This window comes from Balearica regulorum, chromosome 3, assembly GCF_011004875.1.
Source record: "Balearica regulorum gibbericeps isolate bBalReg1 chromosome 3, bBalReg1.pri, whole genome shotgun sequence".
In the NCBI taxonomy this organism is placed as follows: domain Eukaryota; kingdom Metazoa; phylum Chordata; class Aves; order Gruiformes; family Gruidae; genus Balearica; species Balearica regulorum.
Genome location: NC_046186.1, coordinates 109,234,849 through 109,256,044, shown reverse-complemented (window position 1 = coordinate 109,256,044; position 21,196 = coordinate 109,234,849). Strand labels below are relative to the sequence as shown.

General features: G+C 44.1%; 1 protein-coding gene across 2 annotated transcripts; it reads right to left on the bottom strand.

Annotated features, from left to right (window-relative positions):
- Nucleotides 1-139: 139 nt before the first annotated feature.
- On the bottom strand, nt 140-15,219 carry MSH6 (mutS homolog 6). Of its 2 annotated transcripts, none has more exons than XM_075749431.1 (10): nt 14,887-15,219; nt 13,304-13,506; nt 10,379-10,554; nt 6,419-8,963; nt 4,761-5,026; nt 4,016-4,133; nt 1,768-1,857; nt 1,138-1,292; nt 756-955; nt 140-310 (listed from the first exon to the last, which is right to left on the bottom strand). In XM_075749431.1, the coding sequence occupies exons 1-10, from the start codon at nt 15,141-15,143 to the stop codon at nt 229-231; spliced, it is 4,092 nt and encodes a 1,363-aa protein (XP_075605546.1). In that variant the 5' UTR covers nt 15,144-15,219; the 3' UTR covers nt 140-228. The 2 variants fall into 2 exon arrangements, with proteins under 2 accessions (XP_075605546.1, XP_075605545.1); XM_075749430.1 differs by having other exon boundaries at nt 6,419-8,966; nt 14,887-15,211.
- Between the last annotated feature and the right edge of the window lie 5,977 nt (nt 15,220-21,196).

Sequence of the window (21,196 nt, the reverse complement as noted above, 5' to 3'; positions counted from 1 at the left end):
GGTAATCAACAGCCTGAAAGTGTATGCATGTACCATAACATCTAGACTTAATATATTGTGGAGTACTCAATAACCATTATGTAGAGGGTAGATAAGAATTAAAGGGTTTAATTTCCTAGGAAAGACAATGGAAAAATGGTCATTTTTAAAAAATAAAGTTTATTAGATCATAATGTTGTCTGTTACCACCTTTTTGACAAACCGCCACTACAACACCCCTTGTGTTTGTTACAGATGCTCGAGCATAGCGGTAAGTTTCTGAACAGCATTCGCATCACTCGTTGCGCCATCCACCACCAGGCACAGATACCTAAGGGAAATAAGGTCAGCTTTACCCACTGTGGCACAGAGGGGCAGAGCCCAAGCACCCCCTTACCTGCAGAGCCCCTTCCCGGTGGGCGCGGAGGCTGCCAGCAGTCACTGTGTGCTGGAGACAGAGCGCTGCCGCCCAGCCCTGAGGCCCAGCAGCCATCAGCGCCTGCCTTACCCACATGCCTCTTCCTTCAGTTTGGCTCGGCTCACAGCCGGCAAATGAAGCTCACAGCCCTAGAGACCAGCAGTGACCCATGGCTTAAAATACCGCGTTACTCAGCATATCTGCCACGGTGTAGCCAGGCTGTAGTACTTCCCAAGCAGTGAGGGAGGGAAGTAGATTTGATACTCACAAAAAGAGTTTTAACTTCCCCCTCTGCTGCAAAAGCCGCTGCCCAGATTTTTAAAACGTGCAACTTAAAAATGGAAAACCACAGCCTTACCTAAATATTCGCAGTGAAAGGGTTGTTTTTTCAAACTCTCTTGCTTTTCTGTGCCCCTTCTGAATCACTTCCTCTGGAATATTAGCAAGTCTTGCTGCGTTGAAGCCGTAACTCTTTGGACATGCTCCTTCAATGAACTTATACAGGAACGTAATTGTTTCTTGGCTTGGATCTTCGCTCTCATTTTCAACCATACATGCCTAGAAAGTAAGTTACAAGTCAGTGTGCGTAATACTTACCTACAGACTAAGGAATGCATGAAACACTGCATCCTTTTCTCAGGACACCTCTGTGAGTGTGGAGGGAAAGCATGAGACCTGGCAGGCAGGAGGAAATGCCCCGTACCCCAGTGACACAACTCACGCCCTACCCTCTCACCTACCATGTGCCCAAGCCGCACAGCCGCGTTGTGCGCGTAGTCCTCCACCAGCGAATGGTAGTGCGTGGAGAACAGAGTGCGACACTGGATTTTCTCTGCAAGTTCTTTCACAACTGCACTTGCTATGGCCGTTCCATCAAAAGTAGCTGTGCCCCTGCCTGGAGAAGAAATTGAAAAGCAAAGACAGATGCAATGCATTGTTTGCCATGTATCAATTTGTAATGTTGGGTTTTCTCCCTCCCCACTAAGCAGAAGACTCTTAAATGGCAGCAAGTAGCCAGAGCCACCAGTGTGAAGTGACCTGAGCACCTGCCCCACAACAATCGCACTCTTCCGTACTGCAGAAAAAGACGTTGCTGCTCTCCTGAGCCTTGCTCCTGGCTTGCTCAAGTAATTATGCAAAGGGAAAAACAGCCTATTTCTAGCTAATAGTGATTAGGAGACGGGAAGGTGGTGTGTTAGTTCCTAGAGCACCTAAACATTTTTTTTAGATATTTACACAGGCACTGACCACTTAAACATTAGCAGCATTAAGACAGTCACCCCTGTGTACTTGGTTGCCATTTAGACAGTCCAACAGGCAGTCTTTTATCTTAGATTTCATTTCCATCTATTACAAAATAGACTGATTACCCAGTTCATCCACAAGAACAAGGGAATGCTCTGTCGCATGCTGGAGAATGCTGGAGGTCTCACTCAATTCAACAAAGAAGGTACTTTCACCTTTAAAAGACACAAGAGCCACAAAGTATTAGTCAAGGATCTGAAAAGCACCACTGAAACCCCATTTAATCTGCACTCCAGCCGCTGTCAAGCTAAAATGAAGCTTGACAGCAAACTACAAACAAGAAATTAAAGATTTTTTTTCCAGCATGAAAATGGTGGGGTTCCATTTGCCAGAAAAAGCAAGTTTTGGTTCCTTAAGAATACAGGCAGGGGCACAAGTATAAGTGATTAAGTAACATTTAGAGCTCCTTACACTGTCATCTTGTTCTTAAATGCACACAAAATGCATTAAGCCAAAAGTGTGGGGCTTTTCAGTGGGAAAAAGCAGCGGAAAATCTTAAAAAAGACTGAGACACTAGACTTACTCGTTCTATTGTTGATGTCAATAGGTAATAAACTACGCAGAATTAAGGCTGGACTCATATGTACTCTACTTGAGCGAAGTACGACAGAAGAAATATACTGCTGCTACAGACTGAACATCTTACAGCAGTTCCAGCAACCCTGATAATACAAGGCCTGAAATTTAGACTTGAAATTGTTTTTTAGCAGATTACAAGAAGTACACAATTGTTCAGACCCTTGCATACAATAAGTCCATACGTATAAAGTCCAGATATTGACTAGTTTTTTGTAGGGTTCATCCCAAATAATCACATCCAGCAGCAATTAATGTAGTTTCAGAGCAGGGAAGTATTTACTTCCTGTACTCATGCTGCATGAGCACTGCTGTGCTAAAAAGTTTCTCAACGTGAATTACTAAGCCGTGTCTTGCAATCCTGATTTTCTGCATTTCTCTAAAGAAATTTCCAGGATTGAATGTTTTTCACAATGTTTGGGAACAACCATTTATTCACTTTAGAAAATAAACCCCGAAAGTTACACAGGCAATTTTAAAATGATACTGTTTAAAATTTACTTCATAAAAGCCCTGTTGAAAGCCATTACAAAATTACTGGCATGAAACAACTTTCGCTGCGCTTTCATTTCTACACAGTATGGAAACTAATGTGGCAAGAACAGATTTCAAAGCTAGTTCTGCCATACAGCATTCATCTTCATGATGTGAAGTGTTAAAAAATTTGTGCACATATTTGGAAGAGAACAGAACAGCTCTCAGTTGACAGAAAAGAAAAAAAAGTTGAAAATGCTACATTCTTCTAGACCAACTCTCTCTTGCAGAAAGGGCAGGTTTTATTTCTACCATAAGCACTTAAATACTTTTCCATTCTTAAGAGTTCTTTTTGTACTGAAATTACACAAAATGGAAAAGTGCTGGGCGACGAAAGCCTTAATAAAATCCTCTAGCTGCAAAGAAAAGCTTTCATTTGGGGAAGTGTAAATATTTAATTAAGAACTCAGAACGATTCATTTCCAAATTCCTTATGTGCAACAACTTCAGTAGGCTTAACTCCTTTCATATTCACTGACCCACATTTTTCAGCAGAAAGATCACAGAAAATCTGCGCCCTCCTTAAATCAGTTGTGATACTACTCTTCTTACCGCAAAAAATACTTTGTTTTTCTAGCCCTACGACACTCTGCCTACCCCCACAGGCAGACTTTCCTATTCCAGTTGTTATATCATCCTCCCCTTCTGTCTTCCTCTCCGTGGAAGAAACAAAATATTCCAAGAATTGTCAACTACTGCTTCCAAGCATGAAGCCTGCCTCTCTCTTCATTGTCCGAAGAAATCTGATTTCAGACCCAAGGCAGGCATTCTGACTGAAACAAGGGCCTCTCTATACTCGTTGCGAGAAGGTACAACTCCTCTGCCATACCTACCTGAACATCTCTGTCCTATTCCAGAACACTTAGAAAAAGATACCTGTGTAAATAGAACACAACCAACTGTACAATATCCAAAAAGTTATTCCTCAGATTTGCATCCAGATGGAAGGCAGGCTTTGAATATTAAAACTCATTAAAAAGTGATCCTATGTGTCTGTCAAAAATAATGTAGGACATGGACATCAAACAAATCGAGCAGAACTACAATCCTGTTTCTACTCTGAACAGTGAGAGACAACAAATTTGTTGCCCAGCTCTCCCTGCAAAATCAACAGACTATCCCTTTCAACTTGCCACTCAAAGCAAGACAAGAAACTCGCTTGGTGGCAAAAGCGCTTTGGACAGCTGGATCTCAGAAACTCACCTGACATAATCCTGTCTGAGGCACCCAGCCTTGTAAATACTCTGTCAATCGGTGTAAGCCTGCAGACTTCAGCAGGTACGTAGCATCCCAGTTGAGCCATTATAACCAGGAGACCAGCCTGCAGAACAAACATTAAAACATTTACATTTTTACTACGTGCTTGGAGCTTCAGCTCCACACAGAGAACGAGGGAATGAAACTATCTCCCCTAAAACAAAGACTAGAGTACATAAAGCTTCCTACTGTTTTAACAGCTCCAGGCTGCAGAATCATAATCTCAAGTAGGACTAAACTACTCCGAAAGCCTTCAAAACGCAAGTTATCACAGCAAGCAGTGGTTATAAAGCAAACTCCCTGTTGCTTTCCCAGTTGCTGCCGATCTCTATTTTCATCTCGTTCAACCTGCAGAAGCATCTTTTGCCAGATGACGCCAAGTCCTGGATAAGGCCACTTGGACAAAGATAAAACATACTCCATCGCTTTTTCCCAACCAGCTCTCATAAGAGAAATTAAAACTTATTCCTCACTAACCTAAGTGTAAGTAGAAAATCTACTACCTAAACACGGGCATTTTCCACCAGATTGTATGTAGTCTTTACAGTGGAATTGCGGTACTGTGCTGCACACCTTGAAGACCACTGCGGGGACCTCCTTTGACCTTTATAAACAGTTAAGTCATCTAATTCCTTTACGTAAAACACAGAGGTACTCTGGAACATTCCAGCTCATGTAGATAGTCAATCACCTGTCTCATGAGCGTAGATTTGCCACCCATATTTGGGCCAGTTACTAACACACAGGAAGCTTCACTACCGCCATCTTCATCTTTGCTGCCTATCACAATGTCATTAGGAATGAAATCATCCCCAAAGAACGTTTTCGTAATGCATGGATGACGTGAGTTTTTAAGTTCCAGGAAGGGAGGTGCACTATCCACAGGCAGTAGAATTACAGGTCGGCACAGTGGTCCATCACCATCTTGACTGTAGTTAGCAAGGGACATCAAAACATCTAAAAGATTAAAAGAAATTCCAGTAAGTCACGCTTTCACCTTTCTTTATTAATTTACTGGAGTGCATTTACTCCTTGAATATAATTTTTGGAAACAAAATTTTGCATTTTCATTCCATTTTCCTGGAATGGAATTTTCCTTTCATTTAAGGAAAACACTCAAGAAGTACTCCAGAAGAACAAGTAAAGGGTGGGGATATTCACAATGTCTTTCCTCATTCCTTCCAGATTTCTGATATCAGATTAAAAATCCTCCCCTCTAGTTTTTACTTTGTAAGTCTTTAAAAATCTGCATCATTTCACTTTGAAAGCTATTTTTTAACGGACATGTACAAATAAAACATTCTTTCTCTTGCACTGATTTTTGATTTGGAATATGGTAAGTAAGGAGGAAATCAGCTTCTGTGACAGTGAATTACTTTGTTAAGAATCACAACACTGCTTGAAATTTACCAGAATAAATGTATACAAGTATCTGAATTCTGTTGGCCTAGCAGAAAGCAGCAGCACAACTCCCCTCAATTAGCCTAGCTCCAAGGTTCTAAAAGCTGATTACCAACAAAATGACACCATGTTACGTGATTTTGGAGACTTTACTACAGCTAAGCCTGAAAGCCCAGTCTCCCTTGATTTTCAGTGCTTGCCCTGGTACTGTGGTGTGACTACCGTGACTGCTTCCCAGCTCTTCCAGCCCACTCAAAGGATTTGTTCCAAGACAACACTCGCTGCCCAGTGGTACTCCCTTTTCTGCCCCACTGGCATTTTCATTTTTCCCTGGAGCAAAGACATCCCAAAGTGCTTCCCTGCTAGCAGAAAATTCATAGTACCTGAGTATGTCAGTCCTGAGAAGGGAATACAGGAGACTGTTCTACCCCAGAAACCTGAGGGAGATTTGGGGAAGTCTTACTAGACTACCTTCTTCCAAGTAGTGACAACAACCGCTTTTTTATTTTTAAAAGCTGCTGAGAAAGCAGCCTGCTCAGAGGGAAAGATGATGACTAGCAGATTAGATTTTTATACCTCCATCTGCATCACTGCCTTCATTTATTAAGAAGCTACTAATCCATACGTGAGAATCCTAAGACGCAGCGAGGGATCCACCAGGCTACGCTGAACTCTGGAAAACACTCAGCTGCACACCTACAATCACACAATGGCAATGAAGAAAGAGCTTGCAAACATCAAGACCCAGCAACTCTTCTCCCATTTACTGTCTGGAAGGAAACAAGTGATCACTGTTTAATTATCAATGAATGCTGTTATCACAACCAGAGTTTTTAAAGTACTAATTAAGAGCTGGCAAGAAGCCTTTTTTGCTTATCCCAATCAGATTTCATTATTTACTATAAAAGATTATTTTTACTATAAGTTAGAATGAAGAAAACCTCTTACCTAACACAGCAATGCATTCCACAGCTGTCTGCCAGTCTTTGCTATTTTTATCAAAGTTGTAAAATAAACGCCTCATACAGTCTTTTAGTGCTGCATCTCTGCGCTCTTCAGCATTAACCATTGCCGCCAGCATCTTCTCAATCTCCTTGGTCCAGTAGCGCTTATATCCCTTCCTCGTTGACTTCAACTCATACTCCTCAGGCAAATTACGTGATATTACACTTTCTGGTATTTCCATTTGGTATCGGTTTTTGCCTGCCCCCCAGTACAGCATGGATTTGAATCCAAGCAGTTTGCGTTGCTTATCCAGGTACTTGTGAAGATCTTCCTCAACAGCCTTAATATCCTGTAGTGCTTTATCATAGTCGGGGTCAAAGCCTGCCTTCGGAGTAATCACTCCTGTCTTTCGAGCCTGGTTATGATCAAAGGCAGTATCCCATCTTTTAAGCTCTGCACTCAGGTCTGGGAACCGGCCATCTGGATTTTTGGCTTTGCGGGTCACCAGCTGCCTAAGGACTTTAGATTTGAAGTCACTGGCGATTTCTTCCATGACATCAACAATTTCATTCATTACTTTAAACCCCTCCAGTGCAGACAAAAAGTCAGCAATTTTTTTTTTGCTGTATTTGATTTCTTCATAAAAGATGGCCCTGCTGTCAGGATGGTTCTGACTTTTAAGTGGTGATCCAATACTGTGAATTTTGCTGAGCAGCCTTTCGAGGTCAGGAAGTTTCTTGAGGTGCTCGCTGACTTCAGACATTTTATGTGGTACTGCCAGAAGGTCCTCAACAGCATCCAAACGATCGTTGATGGATTTAGGATTACAAAGCGGAGCGCAGAGCCACTGTTTCAGGAGTCGCTTCCCAAATGGCGTGCAACAAGAATCAATCCTTTCCAGCAAAGTACCTTCCGTGGTTCCATTGGTTCCATTCTGCAGGACTTCCAAGTTCATCAGGGTGACTCCATCCAGCACCATCCGCTGGTCAGTTTTGGCAAAGAAACTACTTGAACTTGTAGTTTTTGCAGTATCAATATCCACAGGGACATACTCCTCAAAGTTTGCCAGCGATAACAGCTCCTGATCAATCAGACATTTTTTGAGATAGAAGACACATCCCCCAAGAGCTGACAAAGCTAATTCGCTGTTTTCACCAGGAGTTAATCCCAGTGAGTCACTCTCTGAAGTCAGACATTTGACTACAGAGGGCAGACAACATCCATTTTCAGAGTTCTGTTTCTCCTTGAAATATCCTTCTTCGAGAAGGACTTTTAGTGTTTTAGATGCGTTCCAGAACTGGGAACCAGAGATCAGCCCTTCCTGAATGCAAGAAACAAGCGAGCCTTTCAGTATCTTCTGTGTGTCCACAGACAGGTTCCCCTTTTCATACAGTACCTGCACAGGAGTGTAATGCGCTACTAAAGTCCTAAACCTCGAACAATGCCGGTCATCTGAGAACTGGCCTACATAAAACTTCCCCACCGATGTGTCAACAAAGCAGACCCCATAGACACGTTGTCCAGAGGAGTCTTCTTTCTCCTTAACGCACAGAAGGTATTTGTTATGGTTCTCAGAGGGATCACAGTCCAGGACGCTGTAAGTCTGAGTGCCTTTGGTGATGATTCTGCATATTTCTCTGCGTACAACCTTGTCAAATTTTGTTGGGTGGGCCATTGACTTGTAACGCGTTTCCATCATTTCGGGAGTTTCTGTTTGCTCAACACGGGCTACCTTGTAGCCTTTCTGCACTAGAACATCAGAGAATCTGCCAAACGCAGTTTCTGGAAAACCGGAATGGGCCCAAGTACCTTTCATAAAGATCAGGCCCAACTCATTTACGCCAGTGACTGCATCCATATGATACAACTCATAGAATTTCCCAACTTTGTAGAAAATCACAGCGTCAAAGTTTTGACTTTTCAGCTGCCACCACCTCCGCATTCCTGGCGTACACTTGTTGAGATAGTCCTCAGGTACATACAGAGTACACGGGTCATAATCAGGGTCACCCTGCCGCCTCCTGTGCGCGTCTTTCTTTTTCCCTTCCTGCAGCCAATCCAGCTTTTCATGTTCCCATGCTGCAAAGCCACTGATGCCTCCTCCATTGCAAGCACTCGCTTGAGACTCAAAACTTTCAGGTGCTGCAAATGATGTCAGCTTAGACTTGGCTTCTAAAGAAACCGTTACTGCTCTTTTGGGCGTTTCAGAACGTTCATTTTCTAAGCTAGTCCTTTTAGCAGGCTTGCTTATCTCTCTTCTCTTTCGTTTAGAGGGGACTTTTACAGGACTTTCTGCAACACTCTCTGCATCTGTCTCTGTGTCAGTAGATTCATTTTCATCCACCCCACTACTAGCTTCCTCGCTGCTTGCTGCTTCTTTCACATCAGGCTTGAACTCTACATCAGAGCCATCGTGATCACTGTCAGAATCCAACACTCTTCTTCTTTTTGCTTTTACGGCACTTTCCCTGCTCGCTACCCGCTTATTACTCTTCACATCCTCCTCACTATTGCAGTCATCACTGTTGCCTGATGCACTTTCACTCATCTGCTGGAAAAATAAATTATTTTACCTACAGAAGATTCTGGCTGCAAAGCAAAGTATCACTGCTGCAAAAAGAAGCAAAAACTGAGCAATAACGTGGTACCTATGACACTTCAAACAAGAGACAACAGAGCCAAAGCCAATTCCGTTTACCTTCACAGAATTTTTTTTTTTTCTGCATAACAAACTGCTACTGGCCAGTGGCATAATTACTCCTCTTTGTAGTCTTTACAGCCTCCATTCATTACTTTGCATAAGTGATGCTGACAAACAAAACATTTAAACTGGACAAAAGTACATGAAATTCAGCACAAAGGAGAAACACCTCCATAAGCTAACTCTGCGCTGTAATTTTTTCCTACTGCCTTATGTCAGAAATGTGATTGGGTTTTACACCCTTTCAGTACTAGTTTTGCCCATGATTTTTTTTTTTTCCCCCTGAGTTACCTACCTATTTCCACCTACAAACATACTACCTTACGGTAACCTTCAAGAAGATTGTGCACGTCTAGGAGAAAGAAAAGAAACTCCACTATTTGCCTTTTCAGACTGAAACTTCAAGAACTCCAGCACCAGTGCTGGAGAAAATCAGCAGTGGAGGGGCTGTGATGCGTACAAAGTGTCCGCACCCACTGCACTACTGCCACCAGCATAACACAATGCTTGGAGTGGCACCTGTCCCTCAGGGCAATGTCACACTGGAAAAAGAGGAGATGGGCCATCTGACAGAGGAGGTAAGGAAAACCACTATCCCATCCACAGTTCCCTCATACCATTCCTTTCCAAAGAAATCTCTTCCAATGCATATATGGCGGTACTGAAATAATATTTGAATCATTCACAATACGTTGCAAATACAACACAATAAAAGAGCTCTTTTTAGCTACCCCACCAACCGATTGATGTTAGCAGTAGAAGAACTTGTATTTTAGTGCTATTCTACAAGATGAGGGCAGGCTACAAAAACTCCAATTTAACGCCTTAAGAAGAACACTCAAAAAGTTAAAAATTTCTACCTTATGACAAATTATAACTTCAGATCGAACTTGGGGGAACCAGAAGAAAAAAAAAAAAAAAAAAAAAGTACTTTATGAGTCAGAAAGTGGGTCACCTGGGTTACCCAGGGAGTAATCAATGAAGAGAGTTAGAGAAGTAACTTCTGAGGTCAGTCCTTACCATACAGAACACCAAAAGGATATTAGACTTGTTCTTTTCAACTAGAAAAGGTGAGAGACCAGCGCATGACCTGACAACACAGAAGCAGTACAAAAAAAGACATATGGATACATGATTAAAGAGCAGGTAAGCTGTGATTACTGTACCAGAGAACTGCAGGATATTCCATGCTTAGTTCCAAGAGATAGCTTCTAAGTTCTAGCACTATTTGTGAAAATGACAGCAAGTGAGAAAAATTTTACCTCCATTTCCTCCTCTTCCTCCTCCTCTGTGTCTGAAGGTTCACTGCATACTGCCAGTTCAAGCCGCTTAGTTTTATCTTTACTCATTGCATCATCCGCTAGAACCATTGCTCTTTTGATTTCAGGCTTTGTACTATAAAACATACCTCCCTTCAGCGTCTCCCCATCTGATGAACCTGTAAAACCACAAATAATTCGTCAGAAACTGAAATTAGTCTAGCATTTAGCCAGTCCTATAGTTAGTGTTCATACTTCACTTTAAAATGTATTCGGAGAATTAGTATAATTAGCTAACATTCTTTGTTGTTACCAGTCATTTCCACCATGTCTTAAATATAGCAACCCATCACTCATTCAGCCTGATACACTACCCCTAGAAAAAGGATAAAACCTCCCAAATGAAATGCCTACCTAGCACACGAACACTTGAAGAACTGCTTCTATTTCTGTAACCCATTACCCCATCTGAATACTTCTAAGCTAAGCTCTGAATACCCTCACACTAACTAGTTACTATTGAAAAGCAACACTTTATACTAGCAGTGCGGCAGACCTGACTGAGACCACACAGCTATTTTAGCAAGGATAGGTAAGTTCAACCATAAAGTTAGCTTCAAGTTATGGGCATCAGTACTCTTAGACACAGACCTCTTGGCTAAAGCTCTTCTGCTCATTCAAACTGCTCCTGTAAGTGCAGCAAGACGTCCAGACCCAACACCAACCTATTAACCAGATAAGCTGATCATCAATCACACTGGTGATTCACCCTGACACTGCAGGGTATCAAGCAAAGCCTGCTATTAATAACCCCACCATTCTCTCATCCTCTTTCATATCCCTTGAGCACCACAGTTCCTCCTTCCACTACCTGTACATAAACACAAAAACAAAGCCAACCAATCTACAGACTGATTTCTAGAAAGGGTCCCCAAAGATGCTGAGATTCATCTTAATGCCACAGTCAAGAAATGAATGGTATATATAACATAGTATATATTCAACTTGTGGAAAGAAAAGAAGGGGGGCATAAGAGTATGCTATAGATGGGGAAGGGCAATTCCTTTTTCTGCTCTTACAAGTTTATCTGGCTGCATAGAACAGTAGGATCTGCTCAAATAGGTCCTTAATGTGGGCTCTTGTGAATCCCTTCATACGCTGCTATTAACTCAAGCTTCAGCTCTAAGTCAATGGTAGACAAAAGGCAGCTGACTTGTAAGGAGGCCACGTATCTCAGAAATAAGCCAGAATTCTCTCACATTCAGTTCTTTGAGCTTGCAGTAGCAAAGCACGGAGTTACAAGTAACTGCTTCTGCAGCACAAAAGCAACACATTAACAAACCAGATCTCCGTTTTAGTTTTGCAACTGCAGTGAACAACCTAAAATATTTTGTGTAATATTGACAATTTAACCATGGCAGGAGAAAAATCTCATCATGTAATTTAACTGCATACTCAAATGTGCAACCCCCGCATATTCACTTTACCAACTTGTACCTAACTCCACCTCTTCATGCCCAATTGTTATAAGTCTAGTCCTGTGCTGTCTATATTTATTCAAACAGTAACACAATGTACGAAACTTCTCCATTTTCTTACCCAAAGACTCCAACACTCTTACTTTGTATACAAAGATGGTTTTTGTCTGAATTTAAAAGCAAAGCGTGTATTTTAAATATTCTTACTCTGTTCTGCATTAACCACATTTCTTGTAGACAGACCAGTGTTTCTGTGCTTAAACATCTTGAACACTTCTTATTTCTCAGCAATTTTCTTTTGGTAAACAGATCAATTCTCCTTACCTGTATTTACCTCTAAGTGCAACTGCAAGCTGTTAAAATATATTTGACTCTTAAAATACCTTCAGGAAAGATACGTACAAATCAAGGACCAATTCACTTGCATTAAATTATGCTAACGCTTAAGGTAATAACATTATCATTTTAATTTAAAACTAACTATGGCTTAAGTGCAGTACATTTAAGTATAAACAAGCCAGAAAAAGATGACTACACGATCACGAGATGGAACTCCGTAAAAAGGAAGAAAGTGTTCGAACTCAGTTGTTTCACTGACATGATAAGCAAACCCTACAGTGTTTCAAAAATACTGTATTACACCCAAAGCACTTGTTTGACTAACAAGACAGCTTACGGCAACATGATTTACATGTGAGAGTTTACAATCAATGATTTATAGTTTTCAGCAACAGTAAAATTATAAAACAAGGGGAAAACAGACTATGATTATTAATAAGGTGAGTTATTATGCAAAATGTTGTTTTAATTCTTGATTACATTTTATTTTCATTAATTAGCTAAGTCATTTCTTCAGCATGACAAACACTAACTCTGCTTTGTAACTACAAGCATGATCCTAACAAACACTCTAAATTCTCAACTTACGTATTTTATTAACAAAACTGTACTGCATTGCTTAAAAGAAATGACATCAGAGTAGAATTAGTTACCTAGCATCCTGTGCCTAGCCTTTTTATTCTGGACAAACTGCAGTTCCCAAATAGCTGTTTAAAAACAGTGTTTGACATTCCTAATATTTTAAGGATTTTGGGGCTAAAAATTGAAATAGTGGATTTATCTTTTTGATCTTTTTTTATATTGATGGGAGAAATAGGGGAAAAAACTTCAAAACATAAGTAAGCTTTGTGTTCTAATCTAATAAACAAGAGGGCTTAGTGTTTTATGTTTAAAGAACTGTATAACCATAAAAGCACCTCAAAGACTTGCTTTCCCTAACTTAGAAAGTACAAAACAGGCTTTCCCACTCAATAGTAATCTTGGTTTTGCTGCTCTTTCTCTATAGAGAGCACCATACTCTACAGAGAGCACCATACTCTACACTTCATCCCTATTTTCCCAAAACAAGTGGCATATTTCCATTTCAGAAAGTTTTATTTATATCTCTTACCTTTATATGGCCTCAGATACTTAATACTGACCCAGCCCCTTGTAGGGCTGTCATCAAAAAACTGTACATGGACACGAGTGGATTTTCCTTTTCCTCTGACTATTGTTCTTTCAGTCGGATGGTTGTATATGAGGCACGGCCACCAAGGATAACCTTCCATCTTGGCCCACACCAGGTCACCAGGTGAATACTCACAGGAGACACTGTAAAGACAACAGATGTGTAATTTAAGGAAAATAAACATAAATAGTTAAACCAGCTCTCTTCATAAACATAACTGCACACTGCTTCTGAACAGCTTGCCCACTGAAGGTCTTGGAAGGCTCCTAGGTGGTACAACCTGGATTATACAGTCCTTTTATATTACTTATCAATACTGCTCTGAAAATTACTTTTCTGATTTGCTCCTCCAGGTTCTACCAGATCCCCACACTGACAGAGCTTCATAGTCACAGAAGACTGGTTGAGGTTGGAAGGGACCTCTGGATGTCACCTTGTCCACCCCCCCTGCTCAAGCAGGGCCACCTACAGCCATGCTTAACTGGACTCCCAGCGGATTTCTTAAGGGAGGGGAGAATAACTGGGTCCAACCAGATAGTAATTAAAAGATCACAGGCAGGCTACATATTACGAACAGTTAACCAGCATAACCAAGACAAGTTTTCCAGTGGAGACTAATCCTCAACAGGGAACCTAAAAGAAATTAGTAAGATTTCAAAAAAAACCCCTCAAGCTACAAAAAAATAACTGAATAAATAAAAACTCTGTCTCCACTGCAAAGCACCTGATGCAGCTTTTACTTGCCCAGTCCTTCTCCCCCGAGATTTCAACCCAGCCACTGCCACACTCTGCCGCTGATGGCTGCGGGCATTGCTGCGGGCTGTACCCAAACAATCAGCGACAGTCGGCTAGCTGACGCTTGAGACACCTACCCTCGTGATACAGAGTGGAAAGGATATTTAGGTACGAGTGAAAAAGCGTATTTCAAAACGGGAAGAAACTAAAGAGAAGATCCCCTCCCTGCAGCTGTCGGCGCTATCCCGCCCCAAACCCTGGCTGGGGGAGAAGGCCGCTGCCCTGCATCACCGCCACACGCCGCTGTCGGGCGCCGCACGCCCGGCCTGCAGCGCGGAGGTTACACACCCACCCCCACACCGACGCACACGCACCCTCCGGCACTTCCCAACGAGCGACTGCCCCGAGCGGCACGGCCACCGCCAGCCACCGCAGCGTGAGGCGGCCAAACCCGCGGGGCTCGCTGCAAACCGGCCCCCAACGCCGGGAAGGCCCCGGCGGGCCTAGGCGGCGGCAGGCGGCCACCGCTTCCCCGGGGGGAGGCCGGGGGCGGGGGAACGGGACGGGACGGGACGGACACGCCGGCGCTGCCGCTCCCTGAGGGGTCCCGCTCCAACCGCCACCAGCGACAGCGCCCGCCCCGCCCCCCTCCCGCGGCGACCCGCGCGCGCGGTCCCCCCCCCACCCGCCCGCCGCGGCGCGCGCTGCCGCTCCCGCCCTCCCCTCAGGCAGGCCGCGCTCCCGCGGCCTCCCCTCCCCCCCCCCTCTCCCCCCCCCCCGCCGGTTACCTGGGGGCCTTGACGGCCGCGCCGTTCCCTCCGCTCTTCTCCCCCGCCTCCTTACGCCGGGCCGCAACTCCGCCCGGTGCGCCGTTGCTCGCCGCATCGGCGGGGCCGGTGACGGCCTCGCGGCCATTCTGTTCCCCCGAAGCGCGGCGGCGGGTCTCCGCCCCGGCCTGCGGAGTGGCCGGTGCCGGTTCAGCCGCCCGAGGCGGTACCGGGGAGGCCTTTGGGAAGAAGCGGAGCAGGGTGCTCTGGCGAGACATGGCCACGGCGAGAAGCGCGACCTGCCGCCAGCGCGCGCCAAACCCGCCACGGCCCGCCTCCCCTCCGGGCGTGGCCGGCCCCGCCCCCCCCCCGGCGCGCGCGCTGCCTGCAGCCGCTGGCGGGAACCGCTGCGGGGGCGTTGTGGTGGCTCCGCGTGGGCAGCGCTGCGGCCCGGCTCCCACCCGGCCGCCCGCCCCCTGGCAGCCTCAGCCCCGGCCCCGGCGGTGATCCCCGAGCTCGCCCCACCGGCATCTCCGTGTTCGCCCCGCCTGCCTTCTCCCCGCCGCTGGCTGAGGGCCTGCGGAGCTTCAGGGCCTAACCGTGTAGCGGGTTCCTGGCCTGCTGCGCCGCGGTCTCCCAGTCAGGCGTTCCCCGAGTTCAGTAGCTCGTAGCAAGGTTGGTTTGTTCTTAATAACTACAGCCCTTCCAGCCTCCTTGTCTGCAGTGAGGCTACAGTGATTGTTATGATTAATGTTGCGATGAGATGAGCTGGGGCCTTCCCACAAGAACACTCTCAGGGAAGGAGAAGATGTGGCACCTCCTTCCCGCCGCTGCAGTAGAGGGCAAGAGCAGCAGTGTGGTGGGAACAGAGCTGGTACGTGGTCATGCCAGGCCACAAGAGAGTAACTCTCGCCTGGCTTTACTGGCAGGTGCACAGTGGAGCTAAGAAATGGCAGCTAAAATAATAGGATCTCTTCCTCTGCTCTTCCTACATGGTTTTTTTTTTTCATATTTGTATGTGAGGCTGGGTCCTTTAGAAGCAATTTTTTAATGCATTAGAATACAGTGCATTTCATGGTTCTTTGCTGTTGTGTTTAAGCTACAGTATTACAGAGCAAAAATAAGAACTTATTTTTATCAGCATAAATTCAGAGAAAAATTATTTACTGTCACTAGATGCCTCTTAGCATCTTTTTCTTTCCCTAAAATTGCCGTTTAGTATTGCAAGCCAAAACCTCTCCTACCGTTCAGCACACCTGTAGCCGAAAATATCACAGGAGCACTCCCACCGTGAGTAGAGAAGTGGAACTGCAAGTTAGGGGTTTGACCACAAGAGGTCACGCAAACCCAAACGATACTGAAGGATTTTAAGTGCGTTCCTTCTAAGAGAATTATTTGCTTTTAGTTTCAAAGCATAATTTTCGTGTACCTTATCACCTATTGCTTTCATAAACGATATGATGTGTCGTCAGCTATGCACACTTCAAACTGAAGTAGAAAAACAACTGCATTTAGTTTCCTGAGAATAGTCGAGGGGATTCCAAAGCACACAGACTGCAAAGTGCTTGGAAGTGGAACACTCCGCAGGATAACCCCCTCGGCAGGTTGCTGTTCCTGTTAAAAACACTCACCAGAACTGGTACCTGCACAAGTGTTTGGGTAGCAGGTTTTGTCAATTGTTTTTGGGAAATAGGCAACTCTATTTAAATTTATAACTGTCTGGAAAATTACACTCTGAGCATCCATCTGGCAGGTAGAACCGGGGAGATGGGCTGAGGCGGGAAGGGGAAAAACTTGGGAGAATGCTGTGAAAGCAGGTCCAGTCTTTAATGATGAAGCCTGTTTTGAGCAGATTCCTGATAAATCCTGGTAGTTTCACCTGGAGATGCCTGTTGTCAGTTCATATGAGGAAAGGAGGTGACAGAAGAACACAAAGGGTCATCGGAATTTGGTGGCCTCCTGAGTCAGCATGGTATGAGCGCCTCAGAAGTCACTTTGTTGTTGGGGCCAGTTTTGCTAGCCCTGGGATTTCTCCACACTGGCAGGAACATGTGATTCAGTACTGGTGACTCTGCTGGAAGAGGGGCATGTTACTGATTTGGCACAACTGTGGAGGTCTCAAGAAGAGACTGTGGTCCTTGGAACTTATGGACCACATGGTCCAGAAGCTTGAGCGAGGGGCCTGGAGTATGCACCTCTGAGAAGATTAATACTTTGCAGCTTTTTAATTTGTTCCATGCAATGATACGAGTTCTCCAGGACTGTGGTGTCCCCATGCCCGGGTCTGGGCATTCCTCCATTTATGGTGACAGCCACTTAAGAAATGCCACATTGGAAACATACCTAAGTCTGTAGTTTAGAAAGTCTGGATCCAGTGTCGGGCGCCCTGTTTGCATGGATTCAGCAGGACTGCTAGACTTTGGAGCTTATCAGTTCTTGGCAGACTTTCGCATGCCACCACTTGGCACGTGCCTCCCCTCTCTTCAGCCTGCTGTTTTCTGGTACCTGTTTCTCCATACACATGCCTATAGAGCCATTCACACAAACTCACACAGAGGGGGCTTTTATGACATGGTCTTCAGTTTCTCCCTAGTAAAATATATAATTCTACTTGTTTTTCTACCAGTCTCAGCAAGGTAGGTTATAGAAAAATTAAAACGTGACAGTCTTTGAAGTTGTTTGAAAGGAGGCTATAAAAGGTGACATTACTGAAAACATTATAAACAACTCCATCTTTCCTTGTTTTTTTGAATATCCTCTTTTGAAGAGAAAACCGTAGGGAATTGTTAAGTTGCTGTAGTGCAGACTTTACACCAAGCTCAGATGAACACTGAAAAGTGCTGTATTTATCTTAATTCTTTTCCTCCCTCTCCCCCTGCCAATGCATACGCAAATACTCCCACACAGCCTTCAACTGTGCTTTTTAGCTCCCTAAGTGATTCTGAACAATTTCCATTTTAGGAACATTGGAAATGGCAAGGATTTGGCTTTTTTCAAGAAAATATCTTGAAACATTTTTGAAATTGAAACAACTTTGGGTATACCTTGCTTTACGAGATCATACAGTACCTTCTCTACAGCTGATCCAGAAAAGGATGATGGACTGTTGTTAATGGCAGAGCAGGATCCAAGAGCAATGCAGGATCCAAGAGCAATTGCAATGCAGTGACTCTCTACTATACCTAGGCTTTCCTCTAGAGTTTGGAATTAATAATTTCTATCTTGTTAGATGCTGGAATAAGGAAAATGCTAACCAGGTAATTTTGAGGTCTTTCTGGAAAAATGAAATCATGTAAATCAAGAAAGATACCTAGAACAATAACCACAACAGAAAAGCAAAGTACACTTGAGGCCAGGTGCCTGGTTGTTTATCTTCTGTAGTGTTTGCTATCTCTGATATTCTTTGGAAGAAACATTTTACAGGAAGGGTCATTCCTCAGGTGAGGGATCTTGATCTTGAAGTTGCCAGGTACAGCCAAGAGCAAACTGGTGAGGCTTAGGGAGCAGCAGGAGCAAGGGTGCTCCTGGCACAGGCAGTGCCCTCCTTGAGCATGTTGCAGACCCACAGCATCTGAATCACAGAATCCTAGTATCACAGAATGGTTTGGGTTGGAAGGGACCTCAAAGACCATCCAGTTCCAACCCCCCTGCTGCGGGCAGGGACACCCTCCACTAGACCACGTTGCCCAAAGCTCCATCCAACCTGGCCTTGAACACTTCCAGGGATGGGGCATCCACAACCTCTCTGGGCAACCTGTTCCAGTGCCTCACCACTCTCACAGTAAAGAGTTTCTTCCTTTTGTCCAATCTAAATGTACCCTCTTCCAGTTTAAAACTGTTGCCCCTTGTCCTGTCACTACAGGCCTTGGTAAAAAGTCTATCTCCATCTTATAAGCCCCCTTTAAGTACGGAAAGCCTGCAATAAGGTCTCCCGGGAGCCTTCTCAAAGCTGAACAACCCCATTTCTCTCAGCCTTTATTCACAGCAGAGGTGCTTTGGCCCTCTGACCATTTTTGTGGCTCTCCTCCGGACCTGCTCAACAGCTCGCTGTCTCTCCTGTACTGAGGGCCCCAGAGCTGGACACAGTACTCCAGGTGGGGTCTCACAAGAGCAGAGTAGAGGAGGAGAATCACCTCAACCTGCTGGCCACACTTCTTTTTCTGCAGCCCAGGATACAGTTCTGGGCTGCAAACACACATTGCTGGCTCATGTCCAATTTTTTGTCCACCAGTACCCCCAAGTACTTCTCCGCAGAGCTGCTCTCGGTCCCTTCACCCCCAGCCTGTATTGATACCAGGGGTTGCCCTGACCCAGGTGCAGGACCTTGCACTTGCCCTTGTTGAACTTCCTGAGGTTCGCGTGGGCCCACTCCTCAAGCCTGTCAGGATCCCTCTTGGGGATGGCATCCTGTCCCTCAGGTGTGTCATCTGCACCACTCAGCTTGGTGTCTGCAAATTTGCTGAGGGTGCACTCAATCCCACTGCCTGTATCATTGATGAGGATATTAAATACTATTGGTCCCAGTCCAGACCCTTGAGGGACACCACTTGTTACTGGTTTCCACTTGGGCGGAGCAGGGTACTGATAACCACAACAGCTCCAGACAAGGCGAGGGGATGGATCAGATCCAGGGTCCATCCGGGAGGCAGGGCTGCAGGCAGGCACACCTGCAGCAAGGGCAGGGGCTGGGTGCCCAGGGCAAACAAATAGTTAATAAGAAACTTCTGAAAGCTCTTTCAGGCAAAATTTGCTAAACCATTAGCGAAAGAGCTGTATCTATGATAGTTAATGTCAAGAGCAGTCTGGGAAATTTCACTTTGGTGGGTGTTTGAAGTGCAAGATACTTGCACTACCCCTCTTTATGTGTCTGCTGAGCAAAGTAAAAAATTTGTCTTCCAGAGCTAACAAAAAGCTCTTAAAGTGAGAAAAAAAGGACTGACTATTATAGGTAGGTTTTTTCCATTTTGAACAAAACTGTAAGATTTTCTCATTCCAATAGTCTGCAGTTGTCCCACTGGGACAAATGTAACAATTTTCACTTTTCCCCTTTAGTATAAACACATTTTTCTGAAATTTTTTAAATATCTTTTATTTTCATTTTTTGGCACAAGACATGACTATGGAGGAAGATCGTGAGTCTTCACTGTTTTTTATGAGGCTGCGGCAAATACCCAGTAACTCTATCAAAACCAAGTGAAATAACTGGCATGCAAATAGCTTAATGGGGGGTGGAAAGAAGAGTCCATGGCTTCATTCGATTAATGTGTGTCCTTTCTCTGAGATTGACTTGAGCTGCTTTTATACCCATAGAGGTGAGATGGTCAGAAGTAACCTTAAAGCAGCGCTAAATGCTTTATGGGCCTTACCTTGGTGATAAAGGGTGCCAGACCAAGCTTAGATTGTGAGGTGGAACGATTTACAGAAATAGTTTCATCATGCTAATGTAGACAGGACTGAAGACAATGTTGACCTTTCTCAGAAATTCTCCCAAAGGAGAATTTAAGCATGAGATGTACGCTGTAAATAAGGTAGCCAGTGAAAGGTTAAGTTTTAATAAAAATAGAACCATGACAAAATGTTAATGAGTACTGAGGTCATTCTGACCTAAATATAATTGATCTGGTAGGCTGGTAAGAATCAGATACCCTAATATACTAATTTTGTGCAGGCTTCGAAAAATTAATATACAAGGGTGTTGTAAAAATGTGTTTAAAGGGCACTTTTTCCCCAGTGCTAAAGTTTACGACTTCCAGATTCCTCCTCAGCATCCACCATACTTAAAGGGCTAAGCATGAGTATGAAACTAAGTCAGAAACTGTTTATTCAGTAGCTCATTGTTCTGTAATTGGGTTGAGAAACCACCTTTATTTTAGTAACAGAAGATAACTAATTTCCTCTTTGCTTGCTTTTTGCATGTCTGCATACATGCAGCTTCCTTGTACCAGTTTTAGAGGAGCTTGTACAGCAGCAAGAAATGAAGCAAGAAATGCATGTTTATTTAGGGTCCCTTTAATTACAGAGTCTATGACTAAAACCTTTTTACTGCTTTTCTTACATGACAAAGTAGCAAAAAGAAGAGATGAAACTGTAAGATTTCTGAATAAATGACGTTTTAGGCTGTTTTGTTTACACTGCGCCTTCTTGTAGATGCAGATCTGAAGTGAGATGAGAGCTGCTGGAATGGCAAATAGCAGAACTACCAGAAACAGGAGTTCAAAAATCAAGAAAAGTCTAAACATAACCCATGAAATTGATTCGCAATCAAAACCGCAGACAGACTGCATCTCCAATTCAGATGTTTGTCATGTGATACAGTATAGATCTGTGCCTA

Bases quoted from the DNA above. Each gene is read 5' to 3' on its own strand.
- MSH6 (XM_075749430.1), bottom strand. From the start codon at position 15,143: ATGTCTCGCCAGAGCACCCTGCTCCGCTTCTTCCCAAAGGCCTCCCCG. The intron at 8,967-10,378 runs GTAAAATTTTTC...TTATTTTTCCAG, and splicing joins AGGAAGAGGAGGAAATGGAG to CAGATGAGTGAAAGTGCATC. The intron at 956-1,137 runs GTAGGTGAGAGG...CTTACTTTCTAG, and splicing joins CTGTGCGGCTTGGGCACATG to GCATGTATGGTTGAAAATGA.